Source organism: Triturus cristatus, chromosome 1_2, assembly GCF_964204655.1.
Source record: "Triturus cristatus chromosome 1_2, aTriCri1.1, whole genome shotgun sequence".
Lineage (NCBI taxonomy): Eukaryota > Metazoa > Chordata > Amphibia > Caudata > Salamandridae > Triturus > Triturus cristatus.
The window spans coordinates 449,735,553-449,761,303 of NC_140580.1; the positions used below are offsets into that span (position 1 = coordinate 449,735,553).

General features: G+C 49.1%; 1 protein-coding gene across 2 annotated transcripts in view; it reads right to left on the reverse strand.

Annotated features, from left to right (window-relative positions):
* BTAF1 (B-TFIID TATA-box binding protein associated factor 1) overlaps window positions 1–25,751 on the reverse strand; it is an 852,875-nt gene that overhangs the window by 73,302 nt on the left and 753,822 nt on the right. For both annotated transcript variants that reach the window (XM_085606166.1, XM_085606165.1), the window contains exon 33: window positions 2,636–2,761. In XM_085606166.1, coding sequence (XP_085462292.1) covers window positions 2,636–2,761 — 126 coding nt within the window. The remainder of the gene's footprint in view (window positions 1–2,635; window positions 2,762–25,751) is intronic.

Consider the following 25,751-nt stretch of genomic DNA (forward strand, 5'->3'; position numbering starts at 1 on the left):
AGCTTTACTGAGGTTGTTGCTGATGTACAAGAGCTAGTCTCTCAAACTGATCCAAATTGAAAAAAGGGGGACTGCTATTGTTGCAGCAGGTGGGCCTGGCATATGTAGGTCTATTGTAGCCCCTAAATATCCTGCTCTACTGATGGGAATGTGTCAAGGGTGATTTGGCGAGTCCCATGGAACAGGAAGTGGCTCTGCTTTGCTTGCAACACTTGAGGTAACTATTGGCATTCTGCCTAAACAAACTAGCCCTCTTGAAGGAACTGTACATTACATAAGTCTGCACATGCCCAGTGGCACTGGCAGTACTCATCTACAGCCTGTGCCCGACAACACCAATGCCCACAGGCATGGCAAGGGAACAACTAAACCCAAACTAGAGCATGTTTGGTTATGATGAATCCAGTCCTTCTTTAACAAGTAGCACAAATAGATCAATGGGTAGGCAGAGCATTCAAAACGAACCCCGCTATTGACCACAAAGAATGGAGCAGGCGCATGAGACATAGAAGACAGAGGTAGGCTATCCAAGTTGAAAGCACTTTTTTGTTCACACTTCTACTTATCAAATATTCAACTAAAGCTTTCCGGGATTAACTGCCTCAAATGTGTTCTAACCATAACCAATTAAAACCTGTTGTTTAAAGGCAGCAATAAGCTCACTAGTTTCAGTAAGAAAACTTCTACTCAAACTTACAAGTCAGTGTTTACTCCTATACGTTTATTTAATTGTATGCAGAGTTTAATACAATTGTTTAGTTGCCATCAGAATGAAGGTTGCGTTTCTTAAAAATTTCCAGTTACTCTGCACGTATGCCTACAAAATAAACTCATTGTAGTTACGTCTATAAACATTATTCATAGGGTAATGACATTCTCAATGTATCTCTGGACATTTCACAAACTTTCTTCAAAATTATATTCTGACTTATAAACCACAGATAAAATAGCTCAACTGCATCAATCACAACAATGGATTCCTCACTATTCAGGAAATGTTCAAATGTGGCATGTTGGTCTATTTGCTTATTTTGAAAAAGCCTTAGCAGCAATCTTTTGAAGTTTTTTATACTACACTATTGCAGTAGTCTTTTCCTCCATTATCTCCAATATTATTGTGGTAAGCTGGCTCTGTATATGGTATACCACTAGGTGCCTATACCGGGCACTGGAGTCCTTTGTGTAGGTTTCTTGGAGACAGAGTCGCTGTCCTCGGGAGTTATGCTCTTTATCAAAGTGCAGGCAGTCTTCCTCGGGTTCTGAAAGTCGCTGGCTGCAGGACAGGCGTCGTCTTCTTTTGGAGGGTCTTGGAAGCTAGAGAGAGGCCGGTTGGGCTGGGGCCAAGTCACTAGTCGGCTTCAGGGTTCACTGCACAGTGTCTTCTTCGACCTTCTTAGGTTGGCAGGAACTAGTTTCTACGTCTGGGGGAGCCATCCAAATACAACATTTAGGGGCATTTTAGGGGAGTAGTAGGTAGGGCCAATCGGCACCTTACCTGGGGTGACTACACCCTCAATTATGCCATCCCCAGAGCAAAAGTAAGCGTTGTTATAGTACACTGTTAAAAAGGACACACCAGAAAACACACATGTATCTCGGAGAGTGGGTAACGGAACAATCTAGTATAAGTGAAAGAGTTATTAAGTCACTGTAGCGAGGAGAAGTACGAATAATGTCCGCTGTCTGGGTTCTCGCCTTGTAAGGCCATATAGTAAGAATGGCAGTAAACAAAAACAATGCCATGCATAAAAAGACAAATGTACTAGGAGACCTTGTAATCTTCTGTGAGGGTAGGAGACTTGTATACTCAGTTATGATCACATGACATGTGTATCTTTTCTTTCACTTTTATGATCAACTTGGGTGTCTCTTCCTTTTTAATACACTTTTTCGGGAATGCTTCTTTCCTTGAACTGGTTCTTTTTCTTACTGACAGTACTTAATTCAGTTTTCTTTGTTCCTGTTATACCGACATTTGTGTGTCTGATCTTGTGTCGTATGCTTTACAGCCTTGAAGAAGTCACCTGAGTGACGAAACATGGGTCTGCTGTGTATTGTAAAAATGCTTACTTTTGCGCTGAATAACTCCTGTCAATACAATGAACTGAATTGGACTCAACCTACTGGAATCCTTACTTTTATGGAGTTGATACATGTTCTATTGGACTTTTTCAAGAGTGCTTTGGTATCTACTTATGCTTGATTTTCTGCACAGTGTTTGATACTGTGCCTCTGACTCCCTTGGTAGTAGGTTGTTTTGATACCTATTATAGCACCAAACATACGTTCTTGATGTAATACTTGCCCACTAAACTGGAGTCAACAGGAGGTGTGATGGTCTATACCACTACTACCGTTTTGTCTAATCTAAACTTGCGGCTTTATTATGGATTCTTAGGAGGTATCGAATGTGCTTGTAATTGCTGCAGGCACTGTATGGTCTTCTTGAACTACTAGCTAGAACAATTTGTAAGTATATTAGGAAAAAACGGAGATCATAACAATAACAGTTTGACCAAGCCTAAAAGAATGGAGTAACTAAACGGATACATAGTTTATAATTACAAAAAAAAAAAGAAATAAAATGGTTTAAATGTGCAAAGCCAGTTACAAAAATTATAGCAAAGGTCTGTACCTGGAATACATGGCCAGTAGCTTTAAGTTTTGGCTTTTCATTCTCCTCAGCCTCTGTGGCTGATGACACAGTTTCGTCAAGATCACACTTAGCACGGGACTTTGCAAAATCTTCATAGAGCTGTACCTATTGATAAAAAACAAAACAAAACATCATTTTCATCGAGAAAGGTACAAAGAGCAAGTAATCATGATCCCTTACAATAGAATATGCTGGAAAGCAGATTAAACAAATGCAGATGCCCACTTACAGTTAACATTTCATGGAACTAATGATACTATAAAGAAATAAAACCTAAATACTTTAGAGAAGAAAGCAACAAAACATTCGGCTGCCTGTAACAATTCTGACTTGTGCTACATATTTCTAAATTTTGTATTCCCAATGCAAGTTGAACTTCAAATAGCACGCGCAGTCCTTTAGCGTTTTATTTTGACAAATAGTGACAGGCTTACCAGTAAAGAAAATGTAGCTTACCCTGTAAAGATCTGCTCTCAGCATGTAGTGCTGTAGATTCACATGCTGTGCATACCATTACCACCCAGTGTTGGGCTGAGATGTGTGCAAGTCTTTTTTCTACTAAAAATTCTTCTCGAGTCACAAGGTAGCATGACCCTACCTCTATCTTGCAATGCGCATGGTCATCTGCTCCATTGTTAGATTGTTTTTCCGCATGACTGGTGAGGGTGACTGGAGCAGAGCAACAAAAGAAAGATAGAAAGAGGACTATGCAAGGAAAGCAGAAAGTAATGGCAACTTCAAAAGCTAGAGGCATCCAAGGAGGATGATGCTCACATGTGAATCTACAGCACTACATGCCACTAACAGATGTTTACAGGGTATGTAAAATGTTCTGTTCGAGGCATGTTTGACTATAAATACACAATCTGTGCATAGACTGTAAACCAGTCCTCCCCCTAAGAGATGGCTAGCCTGTGTATGTTTAAGACTGACAGAGTATGTAGTACAGCCAGACCAACATTTGCTTGTTGTTAGCCTAATAGGTCGACACAGTAGTCCTTTGAGAGAGTGTGTGGTATAGATCAAGTAGCTGCTTTACAAATGTCAGCAATTGGTGATGTTCCCAAGGAAGGCCATAGAGACCCCTGCTTTCTGGTGGAATGGGCCCTGGGGGAACAGGCGAAAAGTTTAGCTTTTGCATAACAGGCTTGGATGCATCGGATTATCCACCTGGCTATGCCTCATTTTGATAAGGCTTTTTCTTTATGTGGTTCAGAAAAAACAAACAGTTGCAGAGTTTTTCAAAAGGGTTTTGTTCTATCTATATAGTACATTAGGGCTTGTTAGACGAATGAGGTATGAAGAGTCCTTTCTGCAACTGGGTAAGGTTGTGGAAAGAAGGCTGGAAGTTCTAGACTAGTTAAGGTGGAAAGAAGAGACCACCTTAGGAAGAAATGTAGGGTTGGTGCAAAGGGCCACCCTATCTCTAGGAACTTGAAAGAACGATTCTTTCAATGTTAAAGCCTGGAGCTCACCAACACGTGATATGATTGCTACTTTCCAAGAAAGAAACTGTAAGGGACATGACTGAAGGGGCTTGAACGGGGGACTCATAAGTCTTGTGAGGAAAATATTGAGATTGAACACTGGGGCACTCGGGTAGGCATTAATCTTTTGAGCCCTTCCATTAAAGCTTTGATGACTGGAATTCTGAAGAGCAACACGTTGCCTATTTTGGAGATATGCAGTCAAACTTCCAGGTGTAGCCAAATGGAGGTGAAGGCTAGCCTACATGTTTGGAGGTGTAGAAGGTAATAATATTCAGAACTGTGGCTGCCAAGGGGTCAAATGTGGTTTGAGAGACAGTAATAGACCATTCTCTTCCATTTGACAGCATAGCAGGCACGAGTAGGGAGCCTTCACGTTTCCTTAAGAATATTCATGCATTCTGGAGATAGATTGAGATAGCCAAATTCCAAGACTCAGGAGCCAAATCACAAGGTTGAGACTCTTGTGGTCGGGTGTCCGATTTGTCCATGGATCTGTGGGAGAAGGTCTGCCCTGCGGAACCACCGAAAGCTTGAGGAGAGGGCTAAACCATGGTTGTCTGGCCCAACTGAGTGCCACTCGGGTGAGGGAGGTCTGCCACAGCTCCTGTGACAACAAATGGAATGAGGGGGGTGGGGGGGGGGGGGGGGGGGGAGAAGAGGTGTAAAACCGTAGTCAAATATCCCTGCCTAGATTATCCATAGTACACTGCCCTTGGACTGTAGGTGTGGAAATCTGGAGGTGAAGTTTGGGCATGTTGCGTTTTCTGCTGTGGCGACGAGGTTCACGTCCAGAAACCCCCATTGGTGGAAGCAACAAAGGACTGCCAGGTTAAGCTCCCACTCGTGGACTTGTTACCTCATCCTGCGAAAAAGGTCGGCAAAGTCTTTGTCTACTCCCAAGAGGTATTCCACCAACAAGTGGATCCTGTGGTAGAGAGCCCAATGCCAAATGGACTGGGCTAACTGAGAAACCTGAGGGAAGCGGGTGCCCCCTTCTTCTAAATCTAATACATGGCTGTAATGTCTGTCCGTAATAGGGCTACATTGCTCACTATATAGGGAAGGAAAGCCTAGAGGGCGATGGACAGCTAGCAGCTGGAGATAGTTGATGTGGAGATCTTTTTAAGTGGGACCACACTGGTCCTGGAAGTCAGATCTTGTAAGTCGCCCCACCCACTGAGGGATGCATCTGTTGTGACAGTGATCTGAGGAACTGGGTCGAGAAAATGCCACCCCGCAGCAAGTGGTTGGTGTTCTAGCACTGCGAAGCGCGATGGGTGTGGGGGCTGATCAACACTAGATCTTCCCAATGGCACTCCTTTTGAGACCACTGTTGTGTTGGGCATTCCTGCAGCGGATGCAAGTACAATCTTGCATGGGGTACTATACACGACTGTGCTTACTGTTGATTTGGCTGAAAAAGAGGCAGCAATGTTTGGAAAGACCGGAGTCTTGTCGGACTGGGATATGCCTCGAGGATGGCTTCCAGATGGACAAGTTACTTTCCTTTGGTTACGCCTTATCTGGTAGAGACATAGTCTAGACGCAACTCCAGTATAAAGAAGCAAACATCACCACAAAGTGGGGGGAAAAAAAATCAACTAATGAAGAAAGGAACTCTAAAAGTGACACCGTGGCAATAACAGATTCTTGAAGACAAGGCTATATGACACGGTATAGCACAACTGAACAGAACCGTTTGTGAAAGAACAACCAAACTTACAGGAAAGGAAGCCCAACGACCGAACCATTGGTTAGCGACAAGTAGTAAAAATCCATATGCAGATGAAGCCATTAACCTACAGAAGGAGCATAACAGAGAAAAGGAATGTAAACACTCTGATGCCATGCAAAATAGAGGCAGCAAGGATAAATATGTTGCATATATGCAACAACTGTACTTGGGACCTGACAGTCATAACACAGCCACGAGGCTGGTTGTAAAAAGAAAGAGGGAATCTGAGACTCATGCCCCACCACACAGATAAAGAATGTGGAATAGACCACGAAGAAAGGCGATCAGCAGGACGAAAGCAAAATAGAGGAAATAACACTTCGTAACCTGCTGAAGAAAGGCAAGAAATATCGCCGAAAGAAAATGGCGACAAGAGAAAAATGGAAATCACTGGTCAGGCCCAGAAAGCAGATTGTCAAGTAGAGACCATACCAGACGTTCCACTGCTCCAGTGGAAAATCCTTTAAAATAAAGGTTGAGAGAAGGGAAACAGAGCTAAGGATCTGCACTACCTCGACTGTCTCGAAAACAGCACGAAGCAGTGTCTGCATCGGTGCCAAATCAATGGAGGTCATCAAAAGGCATGTCAATTAAAGTGGATTGGACTGCCTCCAAAAACCCAGTGGTAAAAAGCCAAGCCCACCAGCACAACTCCACAGAAGACGCCATGACACAGCCAACCAAGTCGGTGGTGTCCATCCCACACCGAATGATTAATTTAGCAGCCTGTTGCCTATCCGAAATCAACTAGACCACCTCGTTCCTATTAGCATCCGGGAGCGATAGCAAGAGCTGTGCCAATGAATCCCATAATGCAAGAGAAAAACGCCAGAGGACGCAAGATGATTTAATGGAACGTAAACCAGTACTGGTGGAAGAGAAAATATGCTTTCCACAAGAGACAGGTCTCCGGAAACCTCTATCAAGCGGATTATGAGACTGACAATTCAAATCATGAGAATCTGTAGCGTCCTGCACCACGAAACTGAGGTGTGTCGGGTGGGAGAGGAGAGAATCCAGGTCAGTGGGGGCAGGGCAGTGCTTGTGGGCAATAGAACTATCCAAAGGAGCACCAGAACTCCAATGAGGAGGTCAGTAGACTTTTCCACCAAAGGAAGAGAAATCTAAAACTATAGCCACCCTTTCCAACATGTCTGCCAAAGAAGAGCTGTCCTCCGTGGCCAGGCCAGGAGGACAAGGAAGGCCAGAAGCAGGGGAAGACTGACACGCTTGCTTCACCTAAATCAGTAATTCAACTATCCACAATAGGAGGATCCGCAGGCATTGGCTGTAAAACGCCAACCCCTTCCTCATTTTCTTCAACATTGTGTTCCACACAACCATGTTGCATTGGCTCTGCACCAGATGCTGATCGACTACTTACCGACGTTGGGAGAATCCATTGGACAGGCCTCTGACAGCGCGGATGACGCAGTGGACAGAATGAGGGGAGGCTGATGTTACAGGAGTGAGCCTCAAAGGGCATGCACTGGCACGGAGCCGGAATCGATCTGCGCCGCAGGTGTGAACTCCGAAGGGCTGTGTACCGGCGTCAATGTGTATAAGGACCTAGCAGCAGCCGAGGGCTAACCCGCCGGTGTGGGCACAGTCAAAGCACCTGTCACCTCCTTAGGGCCCGAAGAAGGAAGGTGAAGATCCAAAGATGGCGTGGAGAGCACAATAATAATCTCTCATTTGGGTTAAAGTCGCCCCAGCTCCAGGAAAGGCAGGGCGGCGTGGGAGACTCTCTTGCACTGGGTCCTCAGGTTGAGGGTGTGAGGAGCCGTTGAAAGTAAGATGCCGGGGCATGCCGCAACTTCAACCGTTTGTGACGACTTACCGCGGGACATCGATTGCGAGCGTGGTCTACGTAAACGGCTCTGTGAATGGACCATTGATATGGAAAGTGGCAGCGATTAGCAAGATTCAGAGGATTTCGACAACGCGCTGGCAGGAGCTTCTTCTGTTGACCCCGCAGCACCTTCGGCTTAATTGGTTAACAGGAGTTGCACTCCTGAGTCTTCGTGCTTGCCCAAGCACCACATACAGAGAGAATGACGGTCTGTGGTTTACATCTGTCGAGCACAAGACCCACAAGGTTTAAAACCAGAAGGCATAGAAAAATGGCACACTGTTTTAGACGAAAAAAAGTCGCAGCCCAAAAAATGGCCAGCGGAACCGCTTCTCCGGATCAGCTTTGCAGCACGGGGAAGCAGAACCTGACATTAGAGCGTCGGCGGAAGGGCTTAAATGGACTCCGTCGACATCACTTCTGGTGGACGATGCCACTACAGAGTCGCACGACCGCCCTCAACCGATGCACAGAGGTTGTGCTGGAAAATGTTTCTGGATCCAGTCTGGCTAAGATAAGGAATCTGCAGCTAGGGGACTTACAGATAGGGATGAATTTCAAGGGGCTGGAGATGGGACTTTACAGCATTGATGATGAAGCACACTTTGTGCAGTAGGTCTATTGTGGTATTCCTGGTAGGGGAATACACGGATGCCTGGTCTTTGCAGGTGCGCTGCTACTAATGCAAGGCATTTTGTTAAAACTAGGCATTCGGTGGTGACCTCGAAGGACAACACTTTGAACTGGTAATACTGACCACTTAACACAAACTGGAGGTAGTGCTGAGAGAATTGGAATTTGAAAGTAGGCCAGTGCAACAGTGGTATCACACCCTGAAGGGTGACCATATGGGAGTGTTCTGATGTACTCGTTTAGGGGTTTGAGGTCCAAGGCCCCCGTCCTTTTAGGGAACAAGAAAGTAGAGGGAAATACACCTGTGAGCCCTGTAGGTGTTGTGGTAAAGGCTCCATGGCCCCTTGAGGAGGACCACTTGGACCTCTTCTTGAAGCAAACAGTGTTCTGGGGAGAGGACATGTCTGCGGGGTGGCATGTTGGGTGGTGTGGAGGTGAGCTCTGGACAGTAACCATGTTGAATGGTGTCTAAAACCCACGGATCTGAAGAACAAGTTACTTACCTTCGGTAACGATGTATCTGTAAGAAACATTAGTTAGTTAGATTCCTCACCTTAGAATATCCCCAGGCGTCAGGCTGGATCCCGAAAGATTTTTGTAGCAATACCCCTTGCGCGTCGCTAGGCGTCGTCTGCGGCTCCGCGTCGGCGTCGTGCGCCGGAATGACGTCGGAGTACTTAGACGTCGCCCTCGCGCGCTGACGTCAGTTCTTGTACATAATTTTCCGCGCCAGGAACGCAGAGCCATGCAAGAGAACGACACTGGTGCCAAAAAAGTCTAGGGGCCTGAAAAGGATAACCTTAACCCTAGATGTCAGTTCGCAGAACGGGGAGGATGGGTGGGTCGGTGAGGAATCTAACTAATGTTTCTTACAGATGGAATATGCTACTTACCAGTATGCATCTGTTCTTGGCATGTAGAGCTGCAGAGTTGTACACTTAGCATAGATCGCCATCTGGTGTTGGGCCCGGATGTTTGCAGTTTGTTTTTGTTCTTTGGACAGTCTTTGGAAGTCACGATTTCGGTGACTCCTCCTTCGGTCCGTACTGCGCATGGGCTTCGGCTCCATCCTCCGATTGTTTTTCGCCAACAGGGAAATGATGGAGCGTAGTAATAACAGTGAGAAACCCATGTGTGTTGTATCTAAAGAAGATGGACTGGAACGGATACAGGTAGCCGGGGAGGCGGGTGGGCGTGTACAACTCTGCAGCTCTACATGCCAAGAACAGATGCATACTGGTAAGTAGCATATTCCGTTCGAGGCATATGAGCTGCAGATTGTACACTTAGCATAGATTATATAGCAGTACCCAACCTTAGCGGCGACCACCGGTATCCGTTGCAGTGGTTTGAAAAAGTGTCTTTAGTACAGCCTGGCCCACTCTAGCTTGCTGCTTGGAATGCACATCTACACAGTAATGTTTTGTGAAGGTGTGCGGTGTTGACCATGTGGCTGCTTTGCAGATGTCATATAAGGGTATGTTCCCTAGAAAAGCCATAGAAGCCCCTAACTTTCTAGTAGAGTGGGCTTTAGGTGGAACAGATAATGTTCTTTTTGCCTTTTGATAGCAAATTTGTATACACTTTACAATCCACCTAGCTATCCCTGATTTAGAGATGGGGTTGCCTTTATGTGTTGGAGAGAAGGAAACGAACAATTGTTTAGTCTTCCTGAAGGGTTGCGTTCTTTGTATGTAGTACAGCAAAGCCCTTTTAACATCGAGTGTGTGTAAGGCCCTCTCTGCAACAGATTGAGGTTGCGAGAAAAAGACAGGTAATTCCACCGATTGATTGAGATGGAAGGGGGAAATGACCTTGGGCAGAAACTTCGGATTTGTACGAAGTATGACCTTGCTGTGATGTATTTGTAGGAAGGGTTCCTGTATAGTGAACGCTTGTATTTCACCAACCCTTCTAAGGGAAGTGATAGCTACGAGGAAAGCTGTTTTCCAGGTGAGGAACTGTAGCTCACATTTATGCATTGGTTCGAAGGGTGGACCCATTAGCCGTGTAAGAACTACATTTAGATTCCATACAGGGGAAGGTGGTGCCCTGGGAGGAATTACTCGTTTAAGGCCTTCCATAAAGGCTTTAATAGCGGGCACTCTGAAAAGAGATAAATGCTGTCTGTTTTGTAGATAAGCAGCGATCGCTGCTAGGTGTAGGCGTATGGATGAATATGCCAGGTTACACCTGTGAAGATGGAGCAGATAGCATATGATGTGCTGTATGGATGCATCTAAAGGGTTGATTGTATTGTTACGGCAGTAAATTACAAATCTTTTCCACTTTGCGGCATAGCATGCTCTAGTGGTAGGATGTCTGGCTTCCATGATGATGTTCATGCAATCAGGGGGAAGGTTAAGGTATCCAAATTCTAAGATTTCAGGAGCCAGATCGCAAGGTTGAGCTGAGCTGGGTCCGGGTGCCTGATTTCTCCATGGTTCTGGGTTAGGAGGCATGGGGACAGGTGCAGTTTTTGATGTGGTACCACGGATAGCTGTAGTAGTGTGGTGTACCACGGCTGCCTGGCCCATGTTGGGGCTACCAGAATGAGTGTGAGGGAGTGCTGCTGTAGCTTCCTTACCACTAATGGAATTAGCGGGAGAGGTGGAAAGGCGTATGCAAATCTGCCTGACCAGTTCATCCATATCGCATTGCCCTTGGACAATGGGTGTGGGTATCTGGCGGCGAAGCTTGGGCATTTTTTGTTTTCGTGGGTGGCGAAGAGGTCTATCTGAGGATGCCCCCACTGTTGGAAGAATGGGTGAAGAACTTGTGGATGCAGTTCCCATTCGTGTAGTTGTTGCGTTTGTCTGCTGAGCAGATCTGCCACGGTGTTTTGTACGCCTGGAACGTGCTGTGCCAGGAGAAAGATGTTTTGGGGAATTGCCCATCTCCATATGCTCTGGGCTAAGCGGGAGAGCTGGGGAGAGTGTGTCCCCCCCTGTTTTTGGATATAATACATTGCAGTCATGTTGTCTGTGCGAAGGAGGACTGCTTTGCCCGAAATCTGTTTTTGAAAAGATTTTAGGGCTAGAAAGATCGCCAAGAGCTCCAGATGGTTGATGTTGAGCGATTTTTGCTGTGGCGTCCATAGACCTTGCATGGTGAGGTGTAAGAGGTGAGCTCCCCAGCCGGAGAGCGATGCGTCCGCTGTTAGAATCACCTGAGGAACTGGGTCCAGGAACGGCCGCCCTTTGGAAAGGTTTGTGGTGTTCCACCACTGCAGAGAGTGATGGGTGCGGCCGTCCACCAACACCAGATCCGTCAGCCGGCCCTGGGCCTGGTTCCACTGTTGTGCTAGGCACTCTTGAAGTGGACGCATGTGAAGTCTTGCATGGGGCACTATGAAAATGCAAGACGCCATCATTCCTATGAGCTTCATAAACACTCTTGCTGGAAGAGAGTGTTGAGGAAGGAATGTTTTGCGCAAGGCTTGTATGCTTGCGATTCTGGCTGAGTTTGGATAGGCAATACCTTTGGAGGTGTCTATAGTGGCCCCGAGATATTGCTTTGTGTGAGATGGTATGAGGTGGGACTTTTGGTAGTTCACCGTGAAGCCTAGCTGGTGGAGCAGTTGGATGGTGCTGTTTGTATGTTGCACACATTGGTGGTAGGACGCGGCTTTTATCAGCCAGTCGTCTAAGTAGGGGAAGACGTGAATCTGTTGACGTCTGAGGTGTGCTGCTACTACCGCTAGGCATTTGGTAAACACCCGTGGTGCGGTGGTGACCCCGAAGGGGAGAACCGTGAATTGGTAATGCTGACCGTCCACCACGAACCTGAGGTACTTCCTGTGAGAAGGGTGTATTGGAATGTGAAAGTATGCGTCTTTCAGATCTAAGGTAGTGAGAAAGTCTCCCTGACAGAGGAGCGGGAGGACTTGTTGTAGGGTGACCATGTGGAAATGGTCTGAATGTATGTATGCATTGAGAGGCCGGAGGTCCAGAATGGGCCTCAGGGTCCCGTCTTTCTTTGGTATCAGGAAATACAGAGAGTAGACCCCTAGATTTTGCTGATTGACGGGGACCTGCTCTATAGCGTGTTTTTGGAGGAGTTAAAGCACCTCCTGTTTGAGTAGCATGGAATGTTCTTGAGACATTGGACGGTGTCTTGGTGGGATATTGGGTGGGGTAGATGTTAGCTCGAGACAGTACCCTGACCGAATAATTTGGGTCACCCATTTGTCCGATGTTATGGACTCCCATGCGTGGATAAATTGTTGTAGTCTGCCCCCGACCGGAGTGGGATGGTCTGGGGGGAGGGAAGGGAAGTCATTCTGCGGGCGGGGTTGCGGAACGGGTGGTGTTAGTTTTGCCCCTGCCCTTATTGTTGTTGCCTCTGTAACCACCCCTTTGGTTGCCCTTTGAAAAGGTATTTTGAGGAGGGGACTTGTAGGAGGTAGAGGCGCTGTCTGTGGAGAAGCCTCTGCCTGTGCTACGAAAGGATGAGCGTCGAAAGGAACGTTTAGGGGCCTGTGATTGGAGTGCCCCCATAGACTTTGCTGTGTCTGTGTCCTTTTTCATCTTTTCCAACGCTTCGTCCACCTTTGGCCCAAAGAGAGTTTGTTGGTCAAAAGGGTGATTTAGTATGGAACGCCTGGACTTCAGGCTTGAACCCTGAGATCCTGAGCCAGGCATGACGACGAAGCAGGACACTGGTATTTATTGCTCTAGAAGCAGTGTTGGCTGCATCGAGGGCACACTTAATGGAGGTGTTTGTAATTAGTTTACCCTCCTGTATCAGGCCATGAGCCTTGCGCTTGTGTTTTTCGGGGAGGTGCTGCATAAGAGCCTCAAGTTCGTCGTAGTGTGCTCTGTCATAGCGCGCAAGTAGCGCTTGTGTATTTGCAATGCGCCACATGTTTGCAGCTTGGGAGGCGGTGCGTTTGCCAGACGCGTCTAAAAGTTTCGATTCCTTGTCTGGCGGTGGGGCTTCTCCTGAGGACTGGGAGTTAGCCCGCTTTCTAGCTGTGGAGACAACTAGGGAATCTAAGGGAGCAGGGCCCTTAATGTATGCAGGGTCTGTGGGTGCCGCCTTGTACTTTTTTTCTATTCTAGGGTTCAGTACCCTGGCCCTGACAGGGTCTTTGAACACCTCTGCAGCATGCTTGGTGACACCTTTAAGCATGGGCAAAATAGACGTGGAATTGTCCTGAATGTCAAATGTGTCCAGTAGGAAGTCATCTTCCACTGGTTCGCTATGCATGTCCACCCCATGGTAGTGTGCTGCTCTCTGCACTAAGTGGTGAAACCCTAAGGAGTCCTCTGGAGGAGACGGCCTGGATGGGTATAGGTCGTCCTGAGGCATATCAGGAATGTCCGGGTTGTGGTAGTCTTCCCATGGGTCTGGGGTCCCCGGTGGAGTGGGGTCCATTGGGGCGTCCGCTGGGTCATAATGTGGATCCCCGAAGTCCGGATCTGGGGACGGGGTCGGGGAGTGATAAGGTAAGGGTGGGGGAGACGGGGGAGGGGGTGGAGGAGGAGGTAGTGGGGAGGGCACTCTGAGAGGAGAAGTAGCAGAGTCCTTCCGTTTGGGCGGTGGAGGAGGAGCCGGTGTGTCAAGACGTCTTTTCTTGACAATTAAAGTCAATAGCCCAGTCTTTGGATCTTTAAATAGAGTCTTTTGCAAAGGGTCTGGTGTAAAGAGATCCAGTGGCGCCGAATCGTCCGCTGGCGCCGATGTTTTCGGAGCCGAGGGTTTCGATGGTTTCTGTGCGCCATGCTTTTTTGGAACCTCCGGTTTTTTCGGCGTCGAAGGAGTTTTCGGCGCCGGAGCGTCGGTGCCGACAGATTTGTGTTTGTGTTTCGTCGGCACCGAGAGTCCAGGCTTCGGCACCGGTGGCTTCAGAGTCGAGCTGGGTATCAATTTCTTCGGTGCCGGATGGTGTTTTTCGGCACCAGGCGTTGGCTGGCTCGAGTCCGAGCTGCCGTGAGACTTTTGAGGCTTCGACACCGGGCCCGAAGGTGGGGTGATGGAAGCTGTGTGCTTGGTTTTACCCAGGCTTGCAGGCGAGGGTGTAACCTGAGTCTCTTTGGTTTTGGGCGCGGGGGTGGGAGGGGGTACAGTACTCACGACCCGCTGCGCCGGTGTGATGTCCTCCACGTCGGAGTCGTCGGCCTCGGAAGCGCTGGCGACGTCGTCCTCCTGCTCGGTGTGTAGTTGCCCCGAAGCTTCGGCGTCGTCTCCGAAGATGTCCGGTGGAGCCGCGGTCGAGGAGTGCGCCATGGTGCGTCGAGCTCTTCGATCCCGGATGGTCTTTTTGGATCGAAAAGACTTACAGGCGGGGCAGTCTCTAGCCTCGTGTTCTGAGGCAAAGGTTACACACCTGATGGAGGTCGGTGTGGGGAAATTTAGACCCACATTTTGGGCACTTTTTGAACGGAGTCCTTTCCATCGGCCGGGACCGGAGTCGAGGAGGGCCCGAAGGCCTGTGCCGATGTACGGGATGGAGAAAAGTGCCGCTTCGAGAGATGATGATTGATGAAGAAAACTCGAAGAACAAGGATTTTCCGTCGAGGCTGGAACCGTAGAAGTTCGAAGCCGGAGCACGAAGTATCACATCCGAGCCCGATGGCGGAAAAAAACAATCTGAGGATGGAGCCGAAGCCCATGCGCAGTACGGACCGAAGGAGGAGTCACCGAACTCGTGACTTCCAAAGACTGTCCAAAGAACAAAAACAAACTGCAAACATCCGGGCCCAACACCAGATGGCGATCTATGCTAAGTGTACAATCTGCAGCTCATATGCCTCGAACACATCGTTACCGAAGGTAAGTAATTTGTTCATCTGAAAGAAACACGTTAGTTAGATTCCTCACCTTAGAATAGATACCCCAGCAATACCAACCCCGGTGGTGGGTCTGCGAACCAAGATCACACCAGAAAGTCCTGGAGAACAGAACGGCCAAAGAAGCCGCCTCTCCGGACTTGGCTGTCCAGGCAATAGTGCTTGGCGAACGTGTGCAACGAGGCCCACATCGCCGCCTGACAGATGTCCTGCAAGGAAACTCCCTGCCCCAGGGCAGTAGTCGCCGCTGTGGCCCGGGTGGAATGGGCTCTCAGCCCAACAGGAGGGTCCTTTTTTGCCAAAGAGTAACAGACCTTGATACACAAAACGACCCACCGTGAGATGGTCTGCTTGTGTACAGCTTTCCTCTTCTTAGTGCCAACGTATCCAACAAAAAGTTGGTCGTCCACCCGGAACTGTTTGGTGCGATCCATATAGAAGAAGAGCGCACGTTTTGGGTCCAGACGGTGGAGCCTCTCTTCCTCTCTGGAAGGATGCGGAGGCGGAAAGAAGGTGGGCAAGGTGACAGACTGCCCGATGTGAAAGGGGGTCACCACCTTCGGAAGAAAAGAAGGACGAGTCCGGAGGACAACCTTGTCCGGATGAACAGACAGAAAAGGAGGCTTAGATGACAGAGCCTGGAGCTCACTTACCCGTCTAGCCGAGGTGATAGCTACCAGGAAAGCAGTCTTAAGAGTCAGAAGACGAAGGGGACAATTGTGAAGAGGCTCAAAGGAAGCACACTTCAGAAATGTCAGGACAAGATTCAAATCCCACTGAGGCATTACAAAAGGGACAGGAGGGAACATGTGGGTAATGCCTTTAAGAAAACGCGAAACTACAGGCGACTTGAAAATAGAGGGCTGATCAGGAAGCCTCAAGAATGCAGAGATTGCAGAAAGATAACCTTTCAAGGTGCCCAGAGCAGAGCCCTGCTGGGCCAAAGAAAGAAGAAAGAGAAGAACCTCAGAAAGAGGGGCGGAAAGGGGATCCACAGCCTTTGCTGTGCACCATGCCACAAATGTGTTCCACCTGCAGGTGTATACCGTTTTTGTGGAGGGACGCCTGGCTGCCAGAATGACATCAGACTTCAGGAGGCAATTAAAATGGCATCAACTGCCGCCGCTCAATCTCCACGCATGGAGTTGGAGGCTGGACAGGTTCGGGTGAAGGACCGCCCCCTGTTGCTGCGACAGAAGGTCCTCCTGTAGAGGCAGACGTATCGGAGGATCGGTTAACATACTGAGTAGCTCGGGATACCAGTACCTTCGTGCCCAATCCGGAGCCACTAAGATATCTTGGTACCAGTAGCGCTTGATCTTCTTCAGCACTCTGGGCAGAAGTGGTATAGGCAGAAAGGCGTACAACATACCGCAACTCCACTCGCGACGAAAAGCGGCTCCGAGCGAGTGCCGCCTTGGCAATTCCAACGCGCAGAACTGCTGACATTGCGCGTTCTCTACGGTGGCGAATAGATCTAACCAAGGCTCTCCCCACTGCAGAAAGAGACCTTGCGCCACGTCCGAGTTCAGACGCCATTCGTGATCCATCATGCACCGGCGGCTGAGTTCGTCTGCTCTGGCTTTCAGAGAGCCCGCCAGATGTTGAACCACCAGGGTGATGCCCTGGTGTTCCAGCCATGTCCAGAGGCGCAGAGCCTCCTGACAAAGGGTCCACGACCCCACCCCGCCCTGTTTGTTGCAATACCACATGGCGGTGGTGTTGTCCGTGAACACCTGCACGACACTTCCCCGGACAGAGGGAAGGAAGACTTTCAGTGCAAGCCGGATCGCTCTCAGCTCCAAAAGGTTGATGTGGAGTTGAGTCTCCGTCGGAGACCAGAGTCCTCTGATCTCCGCCTCTCCCATATGGCCCCCCACCATCCTAGGAAGGACGCGTCTGTCACTACTACGTGCTCCGGTTGGGGTAGGGAGAGGCATCTGCCGCTGACCCAATCGCGGTCCGTGAGCCACCACTGCAACGGTTTCGCAGTGCCCTCCGAGATCAAGACATGGTCGGACAGGTTGCCTCGATGCTGGGCCCACTGAAACTTCAGGTCCCACTGCAGAGCCCGCATGCGCCGCCTGGCGCAATGCACTAACAGGATGAAGGAGGCCATCAGCCCCAAAAGCCGCAGCACCAACCTGACCGAAACCCAGGATAGAGGCCGAAAGATGGGAATCGGAGTCTGAATATCCCGGACCCGCTGTTCCGGAGGATAGACCCGGAACTGCGCCGAATCGAGAAAAGGAGCTTCTGGGAGGGACTCAGGTGCGACTTCGGCACATTGATGGAGAACCCCAGCGAATGCAGGAGGTCGAACGTAGTCTGGAGGTGGGAGACGACTTGCTGGGGCCCGCCTTCAACAACCAGTCGTCGAGATAGGGGAAGACTGGGACCCCTGATCTGCACAGATAAGCTGCGACCACCGCCATCACTTTCGTGAACACCCGAGGGGCACTGGTGAGGCCGAAGGGGAGCACGGTAAACTGAAAATGCTCTTGGCCCACCGTGAACCGCAGGTAACGCCGATGGGCCGGCAGGACGGGGATGTGGAAATAAGCGTCCTGCAAGTCCAACGCTACCATCCAGTCTCCAGGGTCTAGGGCAGCCAGAACCTGAGCTAGCGTGAGCATCTTGAACCGTTCCTTCCGAAGGAAGGCGTTGACGTTCCTGAGGTACAAGATAGGGCTTAGGCCCCCTTTGCCCTTCTTGGGAACCAGAAAGTAGTGGGAATAGCAACCACGACCTGCTTCTGGCCCAGAAACGCGCTCGGCGGCCTCTTTGGCCAAGAGGGCCGTGACTTCCTCCCGCAGCAGATTCAAGTGATCCTCCGACATACGGTGGCACTGCGGTGGCATGGCTGGAGGGGTCGTCTCGAAGGGGAGGGAGTAGCCCCTTCGGACGATTTGCAGCACCCACCTGTCCGAAGTAATGGACCGCCAGTGGAGCAGGTGATGGCAAACTCTGCCGCCCACTGGGGTGGGATGGGCCTGAAAGCACGGACTAGGAGGGCTTTGAGGCGGATGCTGCCGGGGTGGATGTGGACTGACCAGCACGTTGTCCTCCCATACCGCCTCGGCGGACACCACGTCCGCAACCGCGCGCAGGTTGATTTTGCGGCCGGTAGCTCGGCGGACGTGAGGAGGCGCCCCTTCCCTAGAGAGATTAAGCCAGTGTCCGGGGAGGTATCCAGACCACTGGCATCCCCAGTTCGTCTGCCCAGTCCTGTGAAAGTTGGCCCTGTGCGGCCAGAGGGTCCTCAAACCCCTCCCAGTCGCCCCCGTCATCCGACTCCTGATAAACAGAAGGAATGATCGGAGCCGGGCGGTGGATAAAGCGGTCATCCATCGGTGCCGGAAGCGGCGTCGAGCGGCGCCGCACCTGCGCCGTGCCCGGAACGGGGACAAACTGGGGAACGGCATCGTCCAGAGACGGCGCCGGAGGTGGTACCGGTGTCGGCGCCCGCGGAGGAGGCGTCACGAGGTCGACCGGCATCGACAGATCCAGGGCAGGATCCCTCGGGGACCTGCGGCGTCGAGGCCGGAGCCGTCGACGGCACCAGGACCGGAGTTGCCGGCCCGCGAGGTCGCCCAGTCGAGCCTGCGGGGCCCGAAGGCGCACCGGCAGGCGTCGACGGCGGAGCCAGGCCTCTCATGGCCGAGAGGAAGGCATTGACCTCCGCCGGCGTCGCGTCAGTCCCAGGGACCGGAGGGTATGGGGACGGACAAGGCGCCTGCGGCTCCAACGGAGCCGCGGGGGTGGAACCACCTGGACCCTCGGCCGAGTCGCGCAACCGGCGAGGGGAGTCCGAAGAGCGATGTCGCCTCTTGGACTTCTTGGAGCGCTTCGACTTACCCGAAGAGCCCGACAAGCGATGACGTTGACTGCGGCTCCGTGACCGGTCCTTGGACCTCCTCCTGGACCGGGACCTCGAGCGGCGCGGAACCGAGTGGCGGAGCTCGAGAAGCTTGCGGGACCGCTCCCGCCTAGCCTTCGAGGTCAAGGCCTGACAGTCGAGGCACGACACCGCGTCGTGGTCGGCCCCCAGGCAGTAGAGGCACCGGCGATGGTGATCCGTCACCGACATCAGGCGATGACCGGCGTCACAGGCCTTAAACCCTGGCATCCTACCGGCACCAACAGTCGAGTCGACCAAAAAGAGTCACAAAAAAGTTAGTCAAAAATTGACTAGGGGTAAGCTCTTCCCGGATCGGTGCTTACTGGAGCAGAAATAACAAGAACTGACGTCAGCGCGCGAGGGCGGCGTCTAAGTACTCAGACGACGTCATTCCGGCGCACGACGCCGGACGCGGAGCCGCAGATGCCTAGCGACGCGCAAGGGGTATTGCTACAAAAATCTTTCCGGATCCAGCCTGACGCCTGGGAATATTCTAAGGTGAGGAATCTAACTAACGTGTTCCTTTCAGATGTGACGTGTTGCCAAGCGGGGAAGAACATCTGCAGTTGTCCCCAGACAGGTGTGGCATGATCTGTTCTGGGGTGGGGAGTGGCAAGTCATTGTTTGGCTGGGTTGGCTCCCTTGGGTGAGCTACCTTTGCCTCTACTTTGGGAGCTATTTCAACGATAGGCACCCCTGAAGTAGACCCTGGTGGAAGTTGGTTTGGTAGGATGGCACTGAAAAGACGCAGAGGCTTCAGGGGAGGTGGTCTTGGAGTCTCGGAGATATGCTGGGTGGCGCAATGACTCCTGTGAGGAAGGCATCTATAAATGCCCACGGCTATTGCCGTTTCTGCATCTTTTTTAAATTTTCTCCTGCATTTCACCAACCTGAGGCCCAAAGAGATGTTCACCATCGAAGGGCAGGTTGAGGAGATGCTGTTCAATGTCTAGCTTGAATACAGAGACACGAGCCAGGCACGGCTGTGGTGGAAGAGGCTCAATTTAATACCCTAAGCCACAGTGTCAGCAGCATCTAGGGCGCACCGGATGGTTGTGTTAGAAATAGGTTTACCCTCTGTGACCAACTCACTCCCCCCTTTTACGGAGCTCCTCTGGCAGGTGTAGAAGGAGCTCCTCCATTTCATCCCAGTGGGCCCGGTAATATCTAGAGAGTAAACCAATGGAACTGCCAATGAACCAGTGGTTGGCAGACTGACGTGACTTGTTTACTAGTCGCGTCTATCCTTTTACTCTCATTGTATGGTGGAGGACCATCGCTGGTGCCCCGAGAATTCCCCTTATTATGAGTGATATGTACCAGTAGGGAATCTGATGGGAGTTAGCTTCTAATACAGATAGGTCTGAAGGGGAGTCTTTTTTTTTTAATCAACCCCTGAGGTAATGACTCAGGTTTTGAATGGCTCCTTTTAAATATAAGGGTCCGGCTTGATCATTCCCTTCAGCACAGGCAGATAGAGCATGGAGCGATAGTGGGAAGAAAGTCTCAAAGAGGAAATCCTGCACGACTGGCACTTTATGCATCGCCATGTTGTGATAAACAGCAACCCTACATAGAACCTCATGGTAAGAGGAGGGATCAACTGACAGAAGGTTGGGCAAAGTAGAGGTTGAGATCAGTATCGGCAGCCAGATCTAAATCATAGGAGTCCCACAGGTCTCCCTGTGGGGGACGTCATAAGTCCTCCCCTCCCTCAGCAGGTCTACTGTGTCAGAATGTAGTAACTCCAGTGTAGTGTGGGATAGTGGGGCAAGTAAAGAAGGTGGAGGGAAGGTGATGGTGGGGGTTGGGGTGGAGTGTAAGAGGGTTGAGGCAGTCAAGTGTCCAGAAGAGGACTGGTGGCTTTATCTTGCATTTTTCACTGCTTTGGAAGAGGAGGCTCCAAAGCTTCTTCAAAGCTGAACTGTCTCTTGGAAAGCCGAGGATCCGGCATCGGAGACTGTTAGTATGCAGATAACAATCTGTTTTTGTCGGACATCGAGCTGCTCTTGTTTCGGCACAGATTTATGCTTCAAGGCAGACTGTTTTGGATCCCACGCTTGGGTCGGTGCTGAGCCGGGAGTGGGCAGCACCAAGGGCTTTGGCTTTAAAGTTTTCTTCGGTACGGAGCCAAAGCTGGGCGTAGAGTCCGAAGTTGACGGTCGGTGTAGACCATGGCCCGAAGGCAGAAGGCTGCGAAGCCTGCTTCTGGTGGGTCCAGTGCGCTGAATGCCGCTTGTGGGGTAGAAGCTAACCGCGGTGTCCAGGTGGAGAGGGAGCTGTACTCTCGACCTGATGAGCCAGCGGGAGGTCTTCAATTTCAAGGATGGAGCTGGAACTCTCTTCGGGCGTGAAAACCTCATTAGTAGCCAAAAGGCTCTGGAGGATGTTCCCCTTCGAGGATCTGGGTACCGAAGACATCTGGGATACCTTCTGTGCTCCTGCAGAACTTCTCAAGTAGACAGGCCCGGCAGTCTTGAAGGATCTTCTTTGACCGTAAGGGCCAACATTTGTCACAAGAGGCCTCGTCCTGCTCGGATGAGAGGCAGAGATTGCAGACTTGGTGGAGATCGGCCATGGAGTACTTCACATGACACAGAGGGCAGTATTGAAAGGGCATCCGTTCCACCACAGGCAAGACATGTTGAGAGCGGACGGCACCAGAGGAAAGATTCCACAGGGGGCCGAAGTCAAACTGTGCACTATCCTGAGAGGTAACTGGAGACGTTGACCCGATACAAGAAAAAAGGGCAAATGTGATCGTAAACAATCCTGACAGAGATAGGGAACAAGAAACTCAAACAATCACAGCAACAGAGTTGAACTGGAGCACGGAAGCACAAGTCCGAACATGATGGCAGAAAAAGCAAATTTAACAATGAGTTGATGACCAAAGACATTGCAAGCAAGAGGTGGAGTCAAACTAAATTGTGACTGAAGAAGACTTCCTAGAAGAAAAACAACGTGTACACATACAAGCCCAACATCAGATGGCAGGAGTTTGCACAGCATGTGTATCTACAGCCACATATGCCATGAACACATGTTCTTTTAAACGAATACCATGATCCTGGTAAGATTAGCTTAGCAAAGCTCCCCAACTCCACCTCAGTTCCAGTAAAAGCATTTGAGACATACACAAATCTTAATTCACCAACCCACTCCCCTACTCTGTACACTGGCTATCAAAAATAGAGGATAAAATGTCTAAATGGCTGGCAGACCTTGCCAAAATGAACACATTTACTCATTGTAACAAGAACTGTACACTGTTCCAACTCTTCTCAAGTAAGCCTTTATAAACCATGATCTCTGCTTGGTGACCTAAAATAATGCTAATCTCTCACATTGTATCAACGCTGCACAGTAAATCACTTTAGTCAGTAGTTCTACCCCTTAATGACTATTTAGACAGCAAGCAAGATCTTTCTAGCCATGTCCCAAAAAGCTTAAATATAATGGCCCAAGAAGCATGTAGAGCTCATTGAATGTAGGGCCAAATAAAAGAAAAAACTCTTTTGCATAGTGGCAGCCTTTTTGGATTCCCGGACACGAGGAGCAGTTGGTAAAATATTAGGGTTCACCTTTCTCATCATGACGCAGACACCCCAGAGGTAGATGTGTTTGGAAAGTGGAGTGAAAAAAAGCAGGTCCATGGCACAGACCAATCTGCGGTTCACAGGTGGTGAAGAAATCAGTTTGGACCAGGTAGCTTTAAGAGCCTCAGTCAGGGCCTTGTAAATGGTAGTAAGGGTTCAACAGTTGATGTCCAAGCTTGCAAGATTTTAGTCTGTCAGTTCACTTTGATCTCCACCGGGTGCAAGTGTAAACCCAATGCCTCTGTGCCCTCGAGTAAAACTACAGCAAAGGACACACACACTCTTAAGTGTGGGTTGAGGAGAGGGGGGTGGGGGGGCGCAACAAATCCAATTTAATTACAGGGAAAGTGTCCATACTTCTAGCGTGGTTGAGGTAGAGACCATTATTACAATGAGGGAGCAGTAAACAGAAGTCCTCATCGCCATCTACGTTGTGGGGCGTTTAAGCTGTGGAACTGCATCAACATCCAACTGACGATGGCTTCCACACCCAGACAGAACCTTCAGATCGGGAATACTCGCAAAATACACACTTTAGTTATTTCGCAGCCCAACAGACTGAGATCTGGTAGAAGTCTGCTCTACACCAGGCAATAGAATTGGAGCAGATTCCAGAAATGGTGCCTCTAGAAACATCATGACTGAGGTGGGGCACTGCCAGCAAAACATGAGGCAAACGTGTTGAGCCACAGCTTGTCACCGGCTAATGCAGAATGGGATCAGTTGGCACTGGCAGAAGGCCCACCGGAAGACATGCAATCCAACTGGAAGCTTGATGGTTCCATGGGGTCTGAAGTCAGGCCAGAGGGATCCAGAGCCATCCAGAATAACTGCAGCATTGCCTCAAAGGCCTCAATCTGCTGCTGGAGTAGAGGACGGCCTGGGAAAATCAGGGGATATCTGCTCCAATCTCATAATCTGTTCCAAATTGGAAACCACAGAGAGTTGGAGCCTTCAGGTGCCTATTGGCATCACTTCTTGAGGTTGGCAATGTAGGCGTTGGAGTCATGCTCCCTGAGACCATCTGAATGCATCAGTGAACAGAGACCCAACCCACAAGAAGGATGTTGCATGGGTCTGTGGCAGACAGTTTCATATGGACATGGCACAGCTTAAACCCTGTGGTTTGAAGGGGAGACATCTTTACACACTGAAAGAAAAAAAAACATTTGGGGAAAGAATCAATAAAAACACAAAAGATGGGAGCAGAGCTCCAAACACAAATGATGCAGAAAAAAAGAGAACTAATGTCGGGGCACAGGAGGGGCTGCAATATTCTGCTCTGTTTCATCACATCCGCATGTGGGACGGAGCAGCCACCGAGTCCGATGGCACCACTGACTGGCATGGGGACCTATTGCAGAAAAGCTTCTGAATCCAATCTAGCGCCCAAGAGGATTCAAAAGGTGAGGAATCCGAAGGTCAGAAAAAATACCAAGCCTCTTGGCAATCAAAAGCAACCCAATTTTTGAGAGTATGCCTGGCAAGCAGATGAAAAGACTAGGGAGGGAGGTTTACAATGGCAGGATAATGGAGGCCTTTTTTTGATTTAGACATGCTGAGCATAAGGGAATGCAGTGCCATCACAGTGACATTAGAAAGCAGTTGCAAATTGGCTGTGTAGATGACAAATTAGCTAGGGTGGGGAAAAAGATTTGGGTCGTGAGCACACAGGTGACAAAGGCTAAATGAGGAGGTGATTTTACTTCAACTCAAAACAAGAGAGAACAGGACCATATACCAAGCCTTAGAGGGCGATGTGCAAGGGAACTGACCAAGTTGCTGGAGACATAGGAGCTACATCAGTTCGATGCAGTCCCATCAACATCAAAGAAGCCTTTCATTTTTAGCACAATTGAGTAACCAAATCAAATAAGCTTTATTCAATTTAACAAAATCATAAAAGCAAATTTTAAAAAACCCACTATTGTTAAGCTGGTCTGTATTAAAAATCGATAAAAAATATACAAACAGTATCATTTGTTAATAAAATAGTCTAATTATAAAAAAACGTGCAATTAGAAGTTCATGTGGCAATAGATTTCCTGCATTTTATTAAACATTTCAAATAGCAAGCTATAGACCTTGCAAAATTTATATTCTCTAGGAGTTGTAACACTAGGAACGCTGACCGAAATGGTCTAACCAAGCAACCTTAAAATTGGTAAAATCCATCGCTTTCTTGGTTCAGTATCAAATTTGCAAAACAAAACGACATGCATAGTTGTTTGGAGAGACTTATCGTCACATGGGCACATGCAGATGATACTCGACCAATTATTCATATTGGGTAAACTGGTTAACCTGTTGAAGATCCCCAGTCTAATGCAGGTTAACACCATCCTGTCATACCCGTCTAACGTGTTTATTTAGATATGGTTGAATGCTGTAGGTGGTTAACATCATTTGGTTCGCCTACACTGTGGTCTTTAGTATTTCAGTAGAAAATCTATTAGTCTCAAGGAGAGTTGTGCACACTTTTTTTATAGTTGATTATAAAGACATTAAAGTGCTAGGGTCTTCAAAGCATTCCGGGTGCCCAAGGTCTTTCGTAAAAAAAATATATTTTAGCCATGGGATGCTTGTGGCCCGGTGTAATTTAAACTATCCTTTAAGATATCCAGATTAAGACCAGTTTTGGGGTTAGACCATATCCTGTGCCACAATAAAATGGGTTGTGTTTTTATAAGATCGGATATATATATGGCGTCCCCAATTCAGTATGGCATATATAGGTTGATGTGCTACTTGGGACTGCCGATAGATATCTGAAGAAAGCATTCTCGACTAACTGTATGGGCTGAGAGTCTTCATATCCCCAAATACCAGTACCGTACAAGGCAGTGGAGACGCATTTTGCTTTGTAAATATGTAATAGCTCTACAACCGGCCTTCTCACCAGTTTTCTCATGAATTGGCCAGGGCAGCAGTAGCTTTCATAAATAGTAGTCTTCTTGCTTGCACAGCCTGTGACCAACTCCCCTTATGGTCAAAGGGAATGCCAAGGTAAGAAAATCTTTTAGTGTATTCTATCTTATTATTGTCAATAACGATATCCCGCATTTTGAGCTATGGTGCCCACATTTCATTA